Here is an 18,441-nt window from a genome sequence, read left to right on the forward strand (position 1 = left end):
CATGATAAGGCCTCTCTTGGGTATATTCCCAAGAGTGGTATTGCTGGGTCCATGGGTTGATCCCAAATTTTCTGAGAAACCGCCACACTGCTTTCCAGAGTGGTTGTACAAGTTTGCATTCCCACCAGCAATGGATAAGTGTACCCCTTTCTCCACAACCTCTCCAGCATAGGCTATCATTGGTGTTTTTGATTTTAGCCATTCTGACAGGTGTAAGATGGTATCTTAAAGTTGTCTTGATTTGCATTTCCCTGATCGCTAAGGAATGACCTTAGGTGTCTTTTGGCCATTTGAACTTCTTCTGTTGAGAGATCTCTGTTCAGCTCAGTGCCCCATTTTATAATTGGGTTGTTTAGCCTTTTACAGTCTAGTTTCTTGAGTTCTTTATATATTTTGGAGATCAGACCTTTGTCAGTTGCGGGGTTGGTGAAGATCTTCTCCCAGTCAGTGGGTTGCCTTTCTGTCTTAGCAACAGTGTCCTTTGCTTTACAGAAGCTTCTCAGTCTCATGAGGTCCCATTTATTCAATGAGGCCCTTACTGTCTGTGCTGCTGATGTTATACGTAGGAAGCGGTCTCCTGTGCCCACTTGTTGTAGTGTACTTCCCACTTTTTCTCCTATCAGGTTCAGTGTGTTCAGACTGATATTGAGGTCTTTAATCCACTTGGACTTGAGTTTTGTGCATGGTGACAGACATGGATCTATTTTCATTTTTCTACAGATTGAAATCCAGTTTTGCCAGCACAATTTGTTGAAGATGCTCTCTTTTTTCCACTGTATACTTTTAGCTCCTTTATCGAAAATCAGGTGCTCATAGGTTTGTGGATTAAAGTCAGGGTCTTCTATACGGTTCCATTGGTCGACTTCTCTGTTTTTATGCCAATACCAAGCTGTTTTTAATACTGTAGCTCTGTAATAGAGTTTGAAGTCAGGGATAGTAATGCCTCCAGACATTCCTTTATTGTATAAGATTGTTTTGGCTATCCTGGGTTTTTTGTTTTTCCATATAAAGTTGAGTATTGTCCTCTCAAGATCTGTGAAGAATTTTGATGGGATTTTGATGGGTCTCCCCCATCAAATAATCTCTTATTATAGTTTATTATTTTTTATAGTTTATTATATTTATTATATATATTATATATTATATATAGTTTATTATATTTATTATAGTTTATTATTTGAATCTATTCTATACTTTCAGGAAGTTTGAAAGATAATTTTTTCAAAGTGAGTGATAAAATCCTTCATTTGATGTGGTAATATCAAGGCGGAACTCAAACTTTATGTCTTGTTTTTCTACTGCCATGAAGTGACACCTTGACAAGGCAGCTTATAAAAGAAACCATGTCTTGGGGACTTGCTTTCGAGAGTGAATTCATGATCATAATGGCAGGGAATATGGTGGTAGGCAGGCATGGTGCTGGGACTGTAGTTTTAGCCCACATCTGATCCACAGCTTCAAGGCAGAGAGATCAATTGGAAATGGTGTGGATTTTTGAAAGCCAACCCCCAGTGACACACCTCCTCCAACAAGGCCACCTCCTAATCCTTCCCAAGACAGTTCTACCAGCTGGGGACCAAGCACTGAAATACAGGAACCTATGGTGGCCATTCTCATTTAGACCACCACACTGTGGTAGGTTGGACAACTTCAAGGGTGCAAAAGTAATTACTCTAGACACTGGTGAGGGGTTGAACAATGCTGCTGTTAAGCAACAATTGGAAAGGTTGAGCTAGTGTTTCCTTTTTGCGTTTTACATGAGAACCTCTGCATAATTGACTACAATTAACCAAATAATCCTAACACTATATTTTGCTTAATTTACAGTCATTATTTTTGGTAAAGAACTATTGTAAGGTTTTAGGGAACAAATTGACTTCATACTTGGTTGTATAGCATGTGAACATATAGGTAAAAATTGCTAGAGATGAAAAACTTCTATGACCTTTACTCTCAGAAATTTTATTTTTAAATTGAAGCTATTAATTTAAAGGAGCAGGTTCAGCTTAAGATTATTTTAAGAAATAGGATTTTCATCTTAAAATAAGACCATAAATGCAGTGAGATTAAGAAAATACTCAAGAACAGTTTGTTGTATAGTCATATGCCTTTTGGTGTTGAATTTTAAGTTGTGCCAGGACAGCTCCTGGAAGCTCAGCAGTCTGCTCTCTCTAGTGCTCTGTCACTCACAGAGGAACCTGCTTTTCCTTCTGTTACCATTATGATTTATATCTTGCCTTAGATATTTTTATACTTCTGTTTTTTTCTTCTCTTGCATTTAAATGGCTTTTAGATATAATTTATATACTTAAATATTCGCCCTCTTAAAGTGAACAATTCAAAGGGCTTTAGTATATTCATAAAGTTTTTGTCCTGAGCAATACTTCCTTCCTTTTTTCCTCTACAGATTTTTTAAATGTTAACTAAAATTATTGGGTGCAGACATGTTCTGATAGGATTCTTTTCATATGCTTCATTATTTGCATATACCTTCTGTTGCATTCTGAGGACAGAATCTAAATTCTAAACACAAATCTATTTATATTTCATGTATGTTTATGCATATTGCTGAAGATAGTTTCATGCAGTGTTTTTAGTATTCCTTCATTTTGACCGCCACTAATCACATGGAATCAAAGTGCAATTTTCAGTGGTACTTGTGTCATTGTTCAGAAAACTGGAGGTGTTGGAGGTTTTCAGGTTTTTTTGTATTAGGGATTCTCAGGGGTTTTGTTTTGTTTTCCCCAAAGACAGGGTTCTCTTTGTAGCCCTGGCTGTTCTGGAATGCTCTTTGTAGGTTAGTCTGGAATTCAGAGATCCACCTGCCTCTGTCTGGGATTAAAGACATGTGCCACCATGCCTGGCATGAACTAGCTTTTCAACAGTTCCAAGAGTTTTCATTGTCAAGTAAAAAGTTTTGGGCAGGTCAGGCTATGGTGGTGCACACCTTTACTCTCAGCATTTGGGAGGCAGAGACAGTGATCTCTCTCTGTCTCTCTCTCTCTCTCTCTCTCTCTCTTTTTTTTTTTTTTTTTTTTTTGGTTTTTCAAGACACGGTTTCTTTGTAGCTTTGGAGCCTGTCCTGGAACTAGCCATTGTAGACCAGGCCGTCCTCAAACTCCCAGAGATCCACCTGCCTCTGCCTCCCAAGTGCTGGGATTAAAGGCATGCACCATCACCGCCCTGCTCTAAATACTCTCCTTAGTAGCATTTATATCAAAATTTTTATTTTTTATTATTGTGTTTGTGTGGGTATTCATGTCACAGGGTGTCCATGCAAAGGTCAGAAGACACCTTTGTGGAATTGATTCTCTCCATATACCTTGTAAAAGTGGCTCTGGGATGGAATTCAGGTCTTTAGGCTTGCAGAATCATCTTGCTGACCCAATTGCATTTTCTTTACTATTCTTCTTAAAAACTTCTAAGAAAATTATTCATATATGCAGTCTTTAATGGTGCTAATCGCTTTAACAGTTACAAATATTTTGTCTGCACCCTGCTTGTCAACTCTGTAGCTTATGTTCCTCCCACCTCCACCCCATGAAACTGGAGGGATATATATATATATATATATATATATATATATATGTATATATATATATTTCTGTTCTGTTTATTGCTTTCTTTCCCTGCTAATTTGGATAAAAGCAGTGAACAGTAACTGTGCCACAGCCTGCATGGTTACTGTTCATGGCTTGAATTCAGCCTAGCTCAGTTTTTCAGAGTTAGGCAGAAGACAGTGAGTTTCTCTGTAACATGGATGACCTGACCTTTGGCCAATAGAGGTTAGTTTCCAGTAGAGTCTTTGTTTCTTTGGCAAATTTCATTAGCACCATCTTAATTGTTCACATTTCTATCAGAATTGCAGTCTTTACTCCCAGCAGAATAGCCCATTGAGATCAATTTACAGCATCCCAGGGTTTATCTAGCTCGTAGATGATGCTGATTTTTGTTTTTTTGAGACAGGGTCTGTGTATAGACCTCACTGACCTATAACTAGCTCTGTAGACCAGGCTGGCCTCGAACTCACAGAGATCCACCAGCCTCTGCCTCCTAAGTCCAGGGAATAAAGGCGTGCACCACCATGTGGGTCACAAACCTCATAACCGAACATAAGAGAATTGTGAAGTTGCACAGCCTCGACAGCTGACTGGGAACTAGGTGTTAAAAGCTGTGGACCTGTGGGAGACAGTTCACATTTGAATCATAACAGCTCTCCTCTTGATATAAAGTCTTTCCCTATATGGTCACATCCCTGTCTGTGGTTCCAATTCATTGTCTAATTACAGATAAGTTCTAAATTTGTGTCTAGCCTTGATCTATCCTCTGAGCTCCAAATGAGTATATTTAATTCCTGACTTGATTTCCCTTTGATTTTTTTCAATCAAGGTCATGCATCTAAAACCATGTGCAGGAGCACTACCTCAAGCCCACCTTCCTCCCTTGTTTCTTAGTGTACAGTGCTAGCATCAACCCAAGACCCTGTGTATACTCCGTCATTCCCACCAAGCTACATTTCCACTTCCCCTAGTTGACCCTTTTTGTTTCCATACTTAAGCATATCTTGTTAGCTCTAAGATTTAATATACTTATAAAACTGCAAGCTAATACAAAATTCATATGACAAATTTATTCTTTTGTTTTATTTTTGGTTTGACTTGGTTTGGTTTGGATTCTTGAGGCAGAGTTTCTCTTTGTAGCCTTGGCTTCCCTGGACCTCATTCTATATATAGACCAGGTTGACCTCAAACTCAACAGTGATCGCCTACCTCTGCCTCCTGAGTGTTGGGATTAAAGGTGTGCATCACCATTGCCTGGCAAATTTATTCTTAATTATTGGGACCGTTTGGAGTCCTGGCCTCCAGCTGCTCTTCCCTGCTAGAGATCTTTACTTTCCTTCTGATTTGAGTTACTGAAAGCTGTGTCAAAGTTGTTTGCCAGCTCTGCTTCATGAGCACGAGTTGCCTTGGCCTTGAGGATCAGAGGATAAGGTTTTCACCTGTTGGCCCACCTGACTGTTGGGTATGTAAGCCTCCGTGGGGCTATTGAATAGGGGGCTTCTTACCAGTGACTAGAGGTTTATGTCCCTGTCTCTCTGTCTGTGTGAGTCTCTGTGTCCAAAGGTCGACCCCTTGCCCAAAGATCGCGAACTGTATGGTAGCGCATAGAGCGCAGACAGGCGTTGTGCGCTGCCCTTAATAATGCATAGAATATATTTTTAAAATGAAATGTTAGATGGTTACAAAAGCAGTCCAGGTTCATATTCCAAAATCTGTATTTCTACATAAGATAGGAAAGGTATACGGGATCATGGGTGGGAGAGATGGCTCATGGGTTAAGAGCACTGGCTGCTTTTAGGAAGAACCTGAGTTCAGTTCTTGACACCTCATTTGGTGGCTCACAATCTTCTGTGACTCAGGTTCCAAGAGATCTAGTGCCCTCTCCTGACCTCCATGGGCATCAGGCACACATAGCACACAGACATATATACAGGCAAAGCATTTATATTCATAAAAAGAAATACTATGAAATCCGAGGGACTAGGGAGATGGATGGTTCAGTGTGTAGGAATATTTGCTGTTCTCTCAAGAGTACTTGAATTCAATACCAGCCCGACTGTCAGGAGGCTCACAACTGCCTATAACAAGGATCCAAAGCCCTCTTCTGACTTTTTGGGCAACTGGACACAATGTGGCAGACACAAACTGACACACATGAATAAAAATTTGAAATACGAAATCTCAAAATGACTTAAATGTATTAGAGATTTAATACAAAGGGATTAGTAATGTTTTTACTATGTGCTCATTTACTGAATGTGGGTAAAGTACATACACTTCAGCTAAATAAATTTATTTAACTGAAAATCATTCATTTTTATGTATTAATATAGTATATCTATTAGTATGTATGCTTATATACAAGCATAAGGGAAACATTTACTTAGCCTATTATACATTTTATCTCATGCCCTTTTGGTCTAATTAGAAATTTTTAGATAGGTTATAACATTTAAATTTCTTAATTAAAATTAATTTTTCTTTTATATAAGAAAAGAACACACTGTTAATATAGCATCTACTGGTTATTTATGTGAAATAATGTTATCTGATTGCAATCTATTTCTGTTTTGTCTTAAGATAAAACTGGCATGTTTTAGTAATCTAACACATAACTGTGGCTTCTAAGGAAAATACTGTTGGTGAACTTCACGTATGATTTAATACTCTTTATGTAAAACTGTAGTGCTCCTATAGTCTGAAGGAAAAAGCTGGAAACTAGTGCTCCAGTGCGTCTGTGTCTGAAGCAAGAATCTCACTACTTTTAAATGAAGAGCAGCCCTGAATTCCTTCACTGGTGGTCAGCCCTTGAGAGACCCTTTGGCTTTGTAAAAGTGCTTATTGTCACAGAAGTATTTTATACTTTCATATGATTAAAATTAATTCCCTCCCTTATTTTTGAATTGGCTTTCTATTGTCTGGTTTCTTATTTTAATTGGAAAAGATTAATGGAACGAAGTATAAGATGGTACCTCTGTTTCTTCTTTTGTATAATCTTGTTGCATGTCTCTACATAAGCTGTTCTGGCCACTCGTCACAGTAACCAGCTGGGCCATTTCACCTGCTGGAGCCATTAAAGAGGACTCTCTCCCCCCAGATTAATCCCCTCCGACATTAGTTTTTTGCACTGACAACTGCAGCAGGCATTCAGAATTTGCAGGTGGCCAGTGTGACGCACATAATTGCCTACAATTTTAGGCAATGAATAAAAATGGTCTACATTACTTGTCAAAGGTTGTATATGCAGTGCCAAGTGAGATCTATGGGAAGCCTTTTAGGGTTTAAAGAACAGTTAATAGCAAGGCTGCACAGGGCTTTTTTAATCATAATGCATTTGTAATATAGCACTTTGATCTTCTCCTTGTAGGAAATGGTGTTGCATTAGCCACTTTTAAACATTTATGAGTGAAATTTAGTTGTAGAAGAGTAAAAGTGATTATTCTTAAGCAGAACATGTTAGATTTCATTAAAAGTTTTCATCTTGCCCCTTCCTTGTTAAAATCCATGGGAAGTCCTTTCCCTGGAGGGCTTCAAATCAGGATCTAAGGCTATTGGGCCTTTTTCTTATTTTTCTTGTTGGTAACAGTAAGATTTGCAAGGAAGGTATACTAAATATTGAGATAATTTATAAAAGAGGACATTTATAAGAGAATAACTGGTCATAGTAAAAATACTCTAAGGAAATCTATTACTAATGATTGTGTTGCAACAAATTTTAAGAAATGAATATTTAAAACAGGCCAATAAACTATCTTTACAAAAACAAAACAACAACAACAAAAATTCCCCCCAAACAAAAAGCCCAGATGACTCTCAACCGTGCCTCTTCTGGTAGAGCTGAGTCTGACCTTTGGGACCTGAGAGCCTTTTATTAGCACCTGCTTGTAAGGAGAGCCTTGCCACACGCAGCTTTTAGATTCAGACCCACAGGGCTGATGAGGAAAGGCTTGAAGGGTTCAGTTTGTGTCACTTGCTGTTTGCCGTTTCCATTTCACAGATGATTAATCTTTCTGTGAAGAAAGGCCAGAGAAACAAAGCCCATTGGGCTCCTCCCGCAGTTACTCCTTCTGAATGCACACTGGCTTGCTAACTAAAAGGCCTTTAGATTTCCAGCAGAGAGAGATGTTCCGAAAGAGAATGCAGCTGGTTGGAGGTCACCAGTGCAGGGCTCTTGCCATTGTGTAATGGAGGCTTTGGCAGGTTGGGGTGGGGGAAGCACTAGAGAAGTGGCAGGGAGAAGGTGTTGTCAGAAAAATTAATTCATAAGAAAAAAGGTTTTGGTCAGTTCATTTAATATTTTGTAGAGTAAATAATCAATAATAGGTTTAAATTAGTTACTTTGTTTTTTCTTTATAAGGAAAAATATATTTTAGTCTCTCTTCAGCATACTGCCCCCTCCCATTTCAAAATAATATGTGGAATCACTAGATAATACGGACTCTTAAATTCTGTCTTTGATGTGATTGAATTATCTTGCAGTTTTTCATATTGTTATGTTAACTAATTTTGCTAACTTTGTACACTAAAATAATGCTTCATCAAGAGTTCATCAGGGTTTTTTTGAGATACAAAATATTGTTTGTGTGGCTTAGTTCTCCTTTCATTACAAAAGTTATTTTTATTTTGAGGATTTGAAACTTTTAGTACATAGTATCAAGTGCTTAAGTATTCATCTTGAGTTTTTTTTCCTTGATCATGTACAGGATATAATGTGCAAAGTCAAATCCTGGGTTATAGATCAAAAGAAACCTGTACGCTTCTATCATGATTGGAATGACAAGGAGGTAAGTTGTAAATACTCTTGTCCGTTACTGCCTTTGCTTTGATTTCTTAGATAACAAAATGGGCTGCTCATTATCTTATATCTAGTAATATATACAGTTAAGCTCTGATTTCTGTTAGCTATTACAGATTCCTAAGCATATATTTTCCTTTTCCCCATTTCTAACTTAAATATTGCATAACATCTAATCCTTTACAAACAAAGATTATAAAAAGGAAAATGTTTGCTCCATTAGTGCTTATGTTCAATGTTTACTCCATATTTACTCAGCATTTGAAAGGGTTCTTTCTCTGTCTCCCACTCTAGATTGAAGTGTTGAATAAGCACTTATTTTTGACCTCAAAGCCAATGGTCTACTTGGTTAATCTTTCTGAAAAAGACTATATAAGAAAGAAAAACAAATGGTGAGTTTTTCTTTGGATATACATATACATATCTATATATGTACACATATCGCTAACACAAAGCATATAGATAATATATATACATATAATATATGTGTATAATATGTTTACTATCTTTTCGTTTTAAAATGTTGAAAATGATAAGAAAGTTTTGCTTCATGTTACATTTAGAGATGAGTCTCCTAAATTGTTTGCACTAAGAGAACATTAACAAAACCGAATTAAATCAGAAAATTTTGAAACGTGCATGTTTGCTTATCCAATTTAAGTTATGTAAACATTGTTTTTTGCTACAAAATGAGACTAAAATGTTATTTGGTCAATAAAGTGTTTTAAGCCAAGAATTTCTAGCCACACTGATACTGCAGGTGACCTTTAAACCTCTACTACGGGTTATAGCTGGCATAAATTTTAAAATCCAGATTGAATAGTTTTTTTTTTTTTTTTTAAAAAAGCTAAACCTAGATGCAAAAAAGTCCCAGATACTGGCTTGAAACTTCCAAAAGGTATCAAAGTAAAAAACTGCATTTAAATGTTGCCATTCTAATATGTAACTAAAATGTGCCAGATTTGTGCCTCTTCCTTAGAACTCTGAAGAGATCTGTTGAGTTCAGGTGGGCATGGAGACCCTGGCCTCCTGCTTACTGTGGCTTCCCTCACTACTTCCTCAGCATGCTGTACTATTGAGTCGTAGAGATAGATCAAAACTGTACAAGAAAAAGACCTGAATTCTCCTAAAATATATTGTTGGTTTCTCCCTGTACTTCATTAAGTACTTAGATGCACATGGTTTCAATTTTCCATTAAAAATTCTCATTTCCATATGATATCAAAGAGTGAGAAGGCTTTAAACTGAAAAATAAACATTCATAGACTGGAAGCCAAAACAATAATTAATGTCAGATGGTTAACTCCAATAAATCATTAGAATAAATTCTGTGAAATTACTGCAACTAAAAATGCCCTGTTGATATTGCTGTAAGACATTTTGTGTCCCTGATAGGAAACTGAGTTTAACCTCTTTATTGGCAATGTTCTAGAAAACATAAATTTAACATAAAAATGAAGTTCAGACTGGTCATTGTCCTCCAGAAAGTAATTAGCTTTAAAATATAATCAGTTCTATCTTGTTTCAAACTCTAATAAATTTGATGATTAATGTGTCAGAAATTGTTTTAAGAAAGGATTTTAAAATTTATTATTTGACTTCAGCTAATCAATCTTCTCCTGGAAGTATGAATGGTGAGTTTTCCTGAGGCTGAGTAAAACAATACAGACATCAAAGTTTACACGAGAAGGGATGAGTCGGTTTCCTTGCCCAAAGGGGCTTCTCACACCTGTATTTCAGTGATTACAGGTAGAACTCCCTGGCTCTAATTGTATAGTAAATACCATTTCCCAGACCCTGATGGTAGACAGACTGCTTAGGAGACGCCAGCCTGTGATTTAGCTGTCGCCAGACACCCCATGTTTTTTGCGAGACCAGTTGTGATGATGATATGGTTATAGCCCATTGAAACTGCTCTTGTCTAAATAACAAATTTTAATTTGTAACAACATAGATGTATGAATGGTTTTATTTTATAAAACCAAATTTTCGTAGGTTTTATGTGTAGCTATAATGATTTGGTCTGAGGTTGGGATATGTGTGTTGGGGGGAGGTGTCCAGATCTTGTGGAAGTTAGTGTAATTGGAGCTGAAAGATCAAAGACTGGGTAACTGAGTGATGTTCCAGAAGAGAATTTACCACATAGCCATTTTCTGTACAGTTTCTGCCGCCTGCTGTTCCTATTTTCCCTCAAGCTAGCCATTGACTACCCCCTGTGCATCCCTGCTCGTAAAACATGATTGAGGAAGTATTTGTCATGTATTTATGAGGGGGAAACACTGTGTGATAGGGAATGGGATCTACTGGAGCCAGAAAGATTGCCACTTTCCTTCCAGTCAGCCACTCTGCTGCAGCTTTGAATCCTCTGTTTATGTAACGTAGCCTGCGTATTAAAGCACAGAATGAATTTTTATTATGAAGGATATGAGCACTGGGTTTCACCATTTGTAATGCTGCAAGCAGATGTAAATAGTTAAAGTCCATTTTAACTCCTAAATCCATTTGCTTCTGTTAGCATCTTGTTTTTTTGTTTGTTTGTTTCTAAGTCCCATTTGCATCAGTTGCTCCTTCACAAAAAAAAAAAAGATTTTGTTTCAAGGTTAACGTGTAATACTACTGTAGCAAATTAAGATTGATGCAGGAAGCAGTAATAAACATGCTCACGGGACTGGGAACTGGTCGGTGCTAAAGCACTTGCCTAGCATGTACAGACCCTGGGTTTAGTCTCTAGCACCAAAGGGAAAAAAGTTTAAAATACACATTTGCACACACATCTATGCATGTGTGCATGCGTGCACACACAAACACCTGTGTTTTAAATGTAGAAAGTTATTATTAGTGGTTAGGAAAGATCAGAAAAGGCCCGTGACTTCGGCCCCAGGAGGAAGACTATCTTCATTTTAGTAGGCCACATTTCTAGGGTGATAAACATGTTGGTTTCTAAAATTCACCTTAAATTAAAATAGTGGCATGTTATCTTTTCATGCCCGCCTCTTTAAAAGAATCGTGTGAAAAGATCAGGCTAGTGTGTACCTGACTAGAGCACACTGACCTTCTGAAAGGTAAGAGCTAGAGCGAGTCCAAGTTTCTACTGCTTCAGCGGTGCTGAATTCATTCTCTCACTGGTAGACGATTAAGACTGGGTCCTGAAGAGAGGCTGATGTGGCAGCCGGCCTGACTGGCTGTGTTACAATCAGATGACAGCAATCAAGATACTGAGGAAGAGCCACAGAGACCACTGATAGTGTTACAAATAATTAAACAAAATTGTTTAGAAAGTTTTGTTGATATGGTAGGTGCTAATGAGTTTTTTTAACAATTCATTTTCTAAACATGATCAGTTGTTACAAGCATTATACACAGTATTAATTTTCATCTTAGATTGCATGGTGAGTCATGGTGTCAAGCAGGTATGGGACATTCAAACTGTCAAACCACAGCTTAATTGGAGGTTTAAATTTCAATCTTTCACCTTTGCTGCTCTGTTAGTAATATATGCTGTCCAATTATGGAATCAGTAGAACAAAGTCATCTTAGATATTTTTTACACCTAATAGCTACCAATTATGTTTCACTCTGTGCTGTCCTGTCTTTACTGTTCTGTAAACTGTTGATGAGGGCACTTGGATTTTGTTGTTGTTTTGTTTTTTGTACCATATAAATATTTTTCTAGAAATACTAGTACATTTAAACTTTTTAAAGCATACACACTTCTTCATCGATCCTGGTTACTAAGCCATCACATTGAATAAGATTGTTTGAAGACTCATAGGTAGGCACCTGGAAATCTTCCCAGCTTTAGAACAGTCACAAACAACATGTCAGGTTCAGATTTATTATTAACCTTTATATTATTATTATGTGTGATTCAAGTTTTTGGGTTTTGGTTTGGTTTTTGGATTTTCAAAGCAGGGTTTCTTTGTGTATCCCTGACTGTCCTGGAACTTGCTTTGTGGAATGGGCTGGCCTTGAACTCAGATATCCTCCTGCCTCTGCCTCCCCTTACTAGCATTAAAGGCGTGCGCCACCACACTTGGCTTTGGTGCAGGTTTTTTCTGTCCAACTTTCTTCTTTCGTTAGTTTTTTATATTTGTTTACAAAAACAAAAATAACTTCACAATGATATATATTGTGTGATTGCCTTAGGGGAAAATCATGGAATATATTTAATCTTTTCTTATTTTTACCTTTACATTTTGCCTTTGTTTTTTGTTTGTGTATTCGAGAGTAAGTTTCTCTCTGTAGCAGTCCTGGCTGTCCTGGAACTGCATGTGCAACTCTTCCTGGCACCAAATTATTTTTTAATGTAAATTCAGTTTATTTATTTGCATATATGTGTACATGGTTGGTGCCAGGGCATGTTTTTGTCATCGGGGTCCTGGAATGAAATTCAGGATGTTAAGCTTGGAGGCAAGTGTCTTTACTCACTGAGACATCTCACCAGCCTCTGAATTATTTTTCCATGTGTATTTTTGCATTTTGATACAATTTTCATGCAATAATATTTGTGAATTTCTGTTTTTATTTATTTATTTTTATTGTTGTTGTTCTTTTACGAAATCCAGATTGGCCTTAAATTTTAAGCAGTTCTCTTGCCTTACCCACTTAAACACAATATTTATGAGCCAAACTTCTGTTTGGTTTTCATTAAATGTTTTAGTTACTCTTTCAGAGATTTCAAATTCTTATCAAGTGGGATTAGTATATTAGTACACATCATAAGAATGGTAATTATAGAACTGTGTCTTCTGTATAAACAATAGATGCATATGTGGAGGCCTGTTTGCATTTTGTTCAAAATGATTTATGGCTAATTACTTCTATTTGCAGGGTAGTTTGTTAATTTAAAAAAAATAATACATTAGGAACATGAGTTGTAATTTTTATAAGCATCATCTACTAACAGTATTTTCTGAGTGGCATAATTCATCAAATGCATAGGATTAATTTTTCTATATAAACAGGATATATTTCATATTTTTTTCTATCTTCAACAGATTAAAAGGTTTAAGCCCTTATTAAAGACAGCAAGTACTTCTTAGCACTACCTCCAATGGTTAAGGTGTGCATTCCTCATACTCTAGTGCTTCTCAGCCGTCCTAGTGTTGCCATCCTTTAATACAGGATTCCTCATCTTGTAGGGACCCCAACCATTGCGACTCTGTAACCAATTTAGCTATTGTTATGAGTCATAAAGCAAATACCTGTGTTTGTGACCCTTGTGAAAGGGGTGTTCTTCCCACACCCCCCTGGGGGGGTGCAGTCTTGACCTACAGGTTGAGAACTGTTGTACATGTACATAGACACTTATGATCTAGAAAATGAAAGAATTTTGTTCATAATTCTGCAGTATTGTTCAGATTACTGATGATTCATGTTCATAAAGAATTTCCCCGATGCCCTGTCCGTACTCACTGGAGGGTAATTCAAGATAAACTGTTTAAAAACCTATATACCTAGATTTGATTTTGTTTTCAAAACAGTGTATTGAGATGAGCTGTAATCAAGAATGGGAATTAAAGGGACAGGAGATGGCTCATTTTCTAGAGGCCCCAGATTCTCTTCCTAGTACCAGTGTTGTAGCTTATAATAATCTGTAACTTCAATCCCAGGGGATCTAACCCTTTCTTCTGGTCTCCAGTGACATCAGGCATGTATGTAGGCAAAACATTCATACACATTAAATATAATGATAATAGAGAATGAGAATCAGTGGTTGGGAGAAGTGGAGGAGAGTTTTGAAGTTCAGAAAGTGGAAGACTTAGAATTGAGAGACAGAACCTTATGCAGATAGAATGGAGTCTTAGCTGGTATCCATGTTTGCCTGGGACAAGGTGAAGGTGAACGCTGATTTGAACTGTTTCAGGATTTTGTCCATTATGCCCTGCCTGTGCAGAATAGGAGAGTGCATTACTTTCTCTGACCTTTGCCCCTGTGCTACATATTCTTCATGTACCAGGCTTACATTTAGAGTTGCTAGTTCACCAGACTTTTGAAGGCTATCCCAAAATGCTGCATGCCGTTAATAACACTGTTGAGTGAGAAAAACAGACTCTCGGAAACTCTTAGGCTTTAGTTGTAAAAGAGGTAGTTGTAGCTGTGATCACCAAGTTTGATTTATTGGGAAAAACATTGTTTTGCCAGGTGTGGTACACACTTTTAATCTCAGGATTAGGAAGACAGAGGAACGTGGATCTCTGAGTTAAAGGCCATCCAGGGCAACTTAGGGAGACTGTCACAAGACGAAGAAAAACAGAAAAGTAATTACAATTTGAAATAATAATGTTGTGATCTTTGCTACTCAGTTTTTTTTACTTTAGACAAATTACATAGACTTTCCTGTAGAGAACACTTTGTTCTGTTGTTCTTGTAAAATATATTCTATATAAACGAACTTCTCCAAACTCAATTATCATAGCTCAGAATTAATCTAGTAGCAGGAAAAAGGATTTGATTGTCCTGTATTATCTGCTGGATACTGATATGTCCCTTACTTTTTCTTCTGTTGCTGAGTAAAGAATCATACTTCATCATATGCCTTGTAGCTCAGGAGCTCAGTGAGTCTCCTGTGGCATAACAGTAATCTTCATTCGGTACAGCCCTGCAGTTTTACTGTGGGTAGCTTAGAGGATTTTATTGTTGCCGCTTGACTTCCATTAGTATACTCTTTTTAAATTGTCATTGCACCATCTTTTTTTAAAAAATTAAGAACTTGTTCATTTAAAAGCCCTTTAAGACATGTCCTCAGTTTCTCTGTGTATGTGTGTGCTGTGTATTTCCAGTGAGAGTAAAGAGTGAAAGCTGCCATCCCTAGAGTGGTGAGTGAAGGGGGTGGCCCTGAAGTGCTGAGTCTCCCTTGCCAGAATTGTAGTTTCTTTTCCTTTTGCTTAGCGTATGCAAGGCATGTGCTCAATCACTAAACTATTCTCATATACCCTCTGAATCTTGTGTTTTTTTATATGAAATACTGCAAATTTATAAAGAAAAGGATGCTGCCCTTGCAGATATATTTAATAGCTTCTCAATCCTTGCATTCTGGTTTGTAGACATCTCCCCAGCTACGACTTTCACCCAATTTAGGAGCATCTTTTCTGGCCAGGTTGGAACTAAGACCTGACTCTTCCCTTAGTCTCATTTTCTCGCTCCTTCTCAGTTCTTAAAAATAAGGTTTTTGTTTTTTCCTGAGTCTTAGCAGGTGTCATCTCATCTTCCCTCATAGTGAGTAGTGGTTGATTTGGCTAGAGCTGGGGGAAAGTGTGTATGTGAAAATAAAATGTACACACAGAATTGGCATGTCTATATTTGAGACTAGTAATACTGCCTAAACTATTATGTTCTCTTATTTTGAAGTTTTCAAGAAAGCATTTTCCCATCAGAAGTATTAACCTTGTGATATGTACCATAAAAGCTTATTTAACTCACATTATAGCAGATAGTTCAATTTAGGTAAGATGTACTTTGGTGTCTGTGACCATATTTCCGTTTTTCTGCTCAAAAATAGGCTCTGAGATAATTGACATATCAACTTTGAGTATATACTTATTTATAAAGTTGGGATTTCATGTAGGTATCCATTGTCTTTTTAACAATGAAGCAAGAAGAGTAATTAAATTCATAAAAGGTGTCATTACAATCTTCAGGTGGCTGGAAAGATGTCTCAGTGGTTAAGAGTGCTTGATCCTTTTCCATCCACACCTGGGAAGGCTCACACCCATCTGTAATAGTGCCTCAGGGAATCCAGTGCCCTCTTCTGGCCTCCTCAGTTCCACAGGCGCCCACACACATGCCTATACGTACATACACGTAAATAAAGAGAAATATATTTTTAAGTGTTTATATGTGTGCATGTGTGTGCATGTTTATGTGTGTGTTAGAGCTGGAGAAATGGTTGGCAGTTGACAGTTCTTGCTGCTCTTTGAGAGGACCCAAATTTGGTTTAAAGCACACAACACATTGGGTGATGTTTTTTTCAATGGCCTATAACTCTGCCTCCAAGGAACCCTGCACCCGTACATATGTAGCGCACACACACACACATACATTTAAATAAAAAACAATTTTTTTAAAAGAATACACATTTCAAATATATGTTCTTTATGACAATTTGAGCTCACTAAGAGGATAAGTACTGTTTTATTTTACATTTAAAGTGCATTTAAGGGTGATTTATCTAATTCTTCAGATTCTCTGAGAAAAGCACTCGAGTGCGTGTGAACACACTTGTCAATAAGCCAGTATGTTCTCTTAATCTCTCCTTGTTTAAGTACATTAAGCTGTAGCTTACTGCCCAGTGGGCATTCAGGACTTACATGGAATGGCAGCCCTTAGCAAATCTTGCTGTGTCCCCTTTTCACCCATTAAAAGTTGTCCCTATACCTTTCTAACCAATAGGAGTTTTGAATCTCAGTCCTCTGTATTTTCTTTTCTAGTCAGTAACTACATTATAGTACTGAATAACTTGAAGTAAATCACTTAATATATTAAATAACTAAGTTATGTTACAAGACAATTCTTAAGATTGGAAAGGAAATCTGTAAGAATACTTTTATTATTTGAAAATGGGACTTCTCCCCAGTTATATTTTAAGGAGTTATACAGAACCGTTTCTTATATCATAGAACTTTAAGCTAATTCAGGCCAGATCTATAACAGAGACAAAGAGAACAGAACAAGAGAATACAGTGATAGCAACCATTTGCTTTCTTTTCTGTGTTCAGAGATAACATGTGGTTGTGTGAATCAAGAGCTTTTAAGGGCTATTATAACACAGCTGCAAAGCCATATCTGTAAATAAAGCTTTGAACTAAGTATGATTGAGGAATTATGTATTTTTTAAATTTTACACAAAGCATGATTATTGTATGTACTAGGACATTTTATTTTAAATGTTATTAATTTCTTAAAACGTGTATGGATCGTCAGGCATTTATCTGTTATTATGTGGACATTTAGAATATATAGCTTCAAGACCACCAGATGAGATTGGAGGGGTCTGTAAGCTTCATGAGCTTGAGAAAGTGAGACAAAAGGAGAAGCGAGGCTAGTCGCCGTCCTTAGCTGTGTTCAGTGGCCATGTGTGGCTTAGTGGGAGTGCCTGCTTCCTGCAGTTACCACTCGGGACTTTTTACTCTATGAAATAGCTCATAGTTATGGTTTGCAGTTTTATGGTTTATTTTAGTGCCCTATTGACATCAAGGGTTACTGATTGTTGTATTAGGAGTTCCTGACAAACAGAAATTATTTTATATTCTCACCCATCTCTGACAGAAGATATAAAGTTTTGACAAATACGTATGGCACAGCAAGTGTCCAATTCTAAAGAGCAAAATAAATGCAAACCACCATTATGGCGAACACAAACAGCCTGAGAGCAAGTTATCAGCAAGCAAATAATTGTTGAACTGTTATGAATGGAGCAGGCTGCTGAAATGGGGCATGATTGGCTGATGTTACATGTGTCCTTGATTACCTTCCTTGTGCTTTTATCCTAATAAGTGACATTCTTTGTATTCCCTGGGATGGCTAGACAGTCTGACACTGAAGAAGAATAAATATTGCATGTGGTACACATTAAGCTGTCATCCAAGACAGCATTTATAAAAAGTAACTGGAGAAATTCATAAGAAATTCTGCAGTGCTACAGTTTCCTGGCTCCAGTCATAATTGTCAAAGTTCTGACACATCCAGGTCTTGAGAAATGATTTAGGTTTACAGTGGCTTGGCGCATGAATAATTGTCATGGGTTTGTGTTCTCACACTGCCTTTGGATGCTAATGTTCGTCCCCAGAATCTTTCATTTTCTGGTCATTTGTATTTTAGGAAATGTCTACACTGCTGATAGTGCCCTGTCCTTCAGCTTTGGCGAGAGGGTTTTTTGGTATTTTGTGCATTTAAAGGCAGAGTGTGGGTTTAAATGTTTCTGTTTTTTTAATCTTAAAAAATATTGTTTGCTTGTGTTTAATGCTAGCAAATGACCTTGAAAATAGTATTTGTATTTTTCTTCTCCAGCAACATTGGAAAGCCTTTAAACAATCCAAATAAATACCATTTTTAAACTGTCCCACCCCCCAAAGCCTCAAATCACTA

At 37.2% G+C, this 18,441-nt stretch overlaps 1 protein-coding gene across 1 annotated transcript in view; it reads left to right on the forward strand.

The window, feature by feature from the left end:
- Positions 1-18,441, forward strand: part of Ola1 (Obg like ATPase 1) — a 119,962-nt gene that overhangs the window by 62,798 nt on the left and 38,723 nt on the right. The window contains exons 6-7 of the mRNA XM_050123840.1: positions 8,264-8,344; positions 8,650-8,747. Of these exons, the coding sequence (XP_049979797.1) occupies positions 8,264-8,344; positions 8,650-8,747 (179 nt within the window). The remainder of the gene's footprint in view (positions 1-8,263; positions 8,345-8,649; positions 8,748-18,441) is intronic.

The sequence above is a fragment of the Alexandromys fortis genome, unplaced genomic scaffold (assembly GCF_014885135.2).
Source record: "Alexandromys fortis isolate MF-2015 unplaced genomic scaffold, M_Fortis_MF-2015_v1.1 scaffold_8_9099976_23576923, whole genome shotgun sequence".
Lineage (NCBI taxonomy): Eukaryota > Metazoa > Chordata > Mammalia > Rodentia > Cricetidae > Alexandromys > Alexandromys fortis.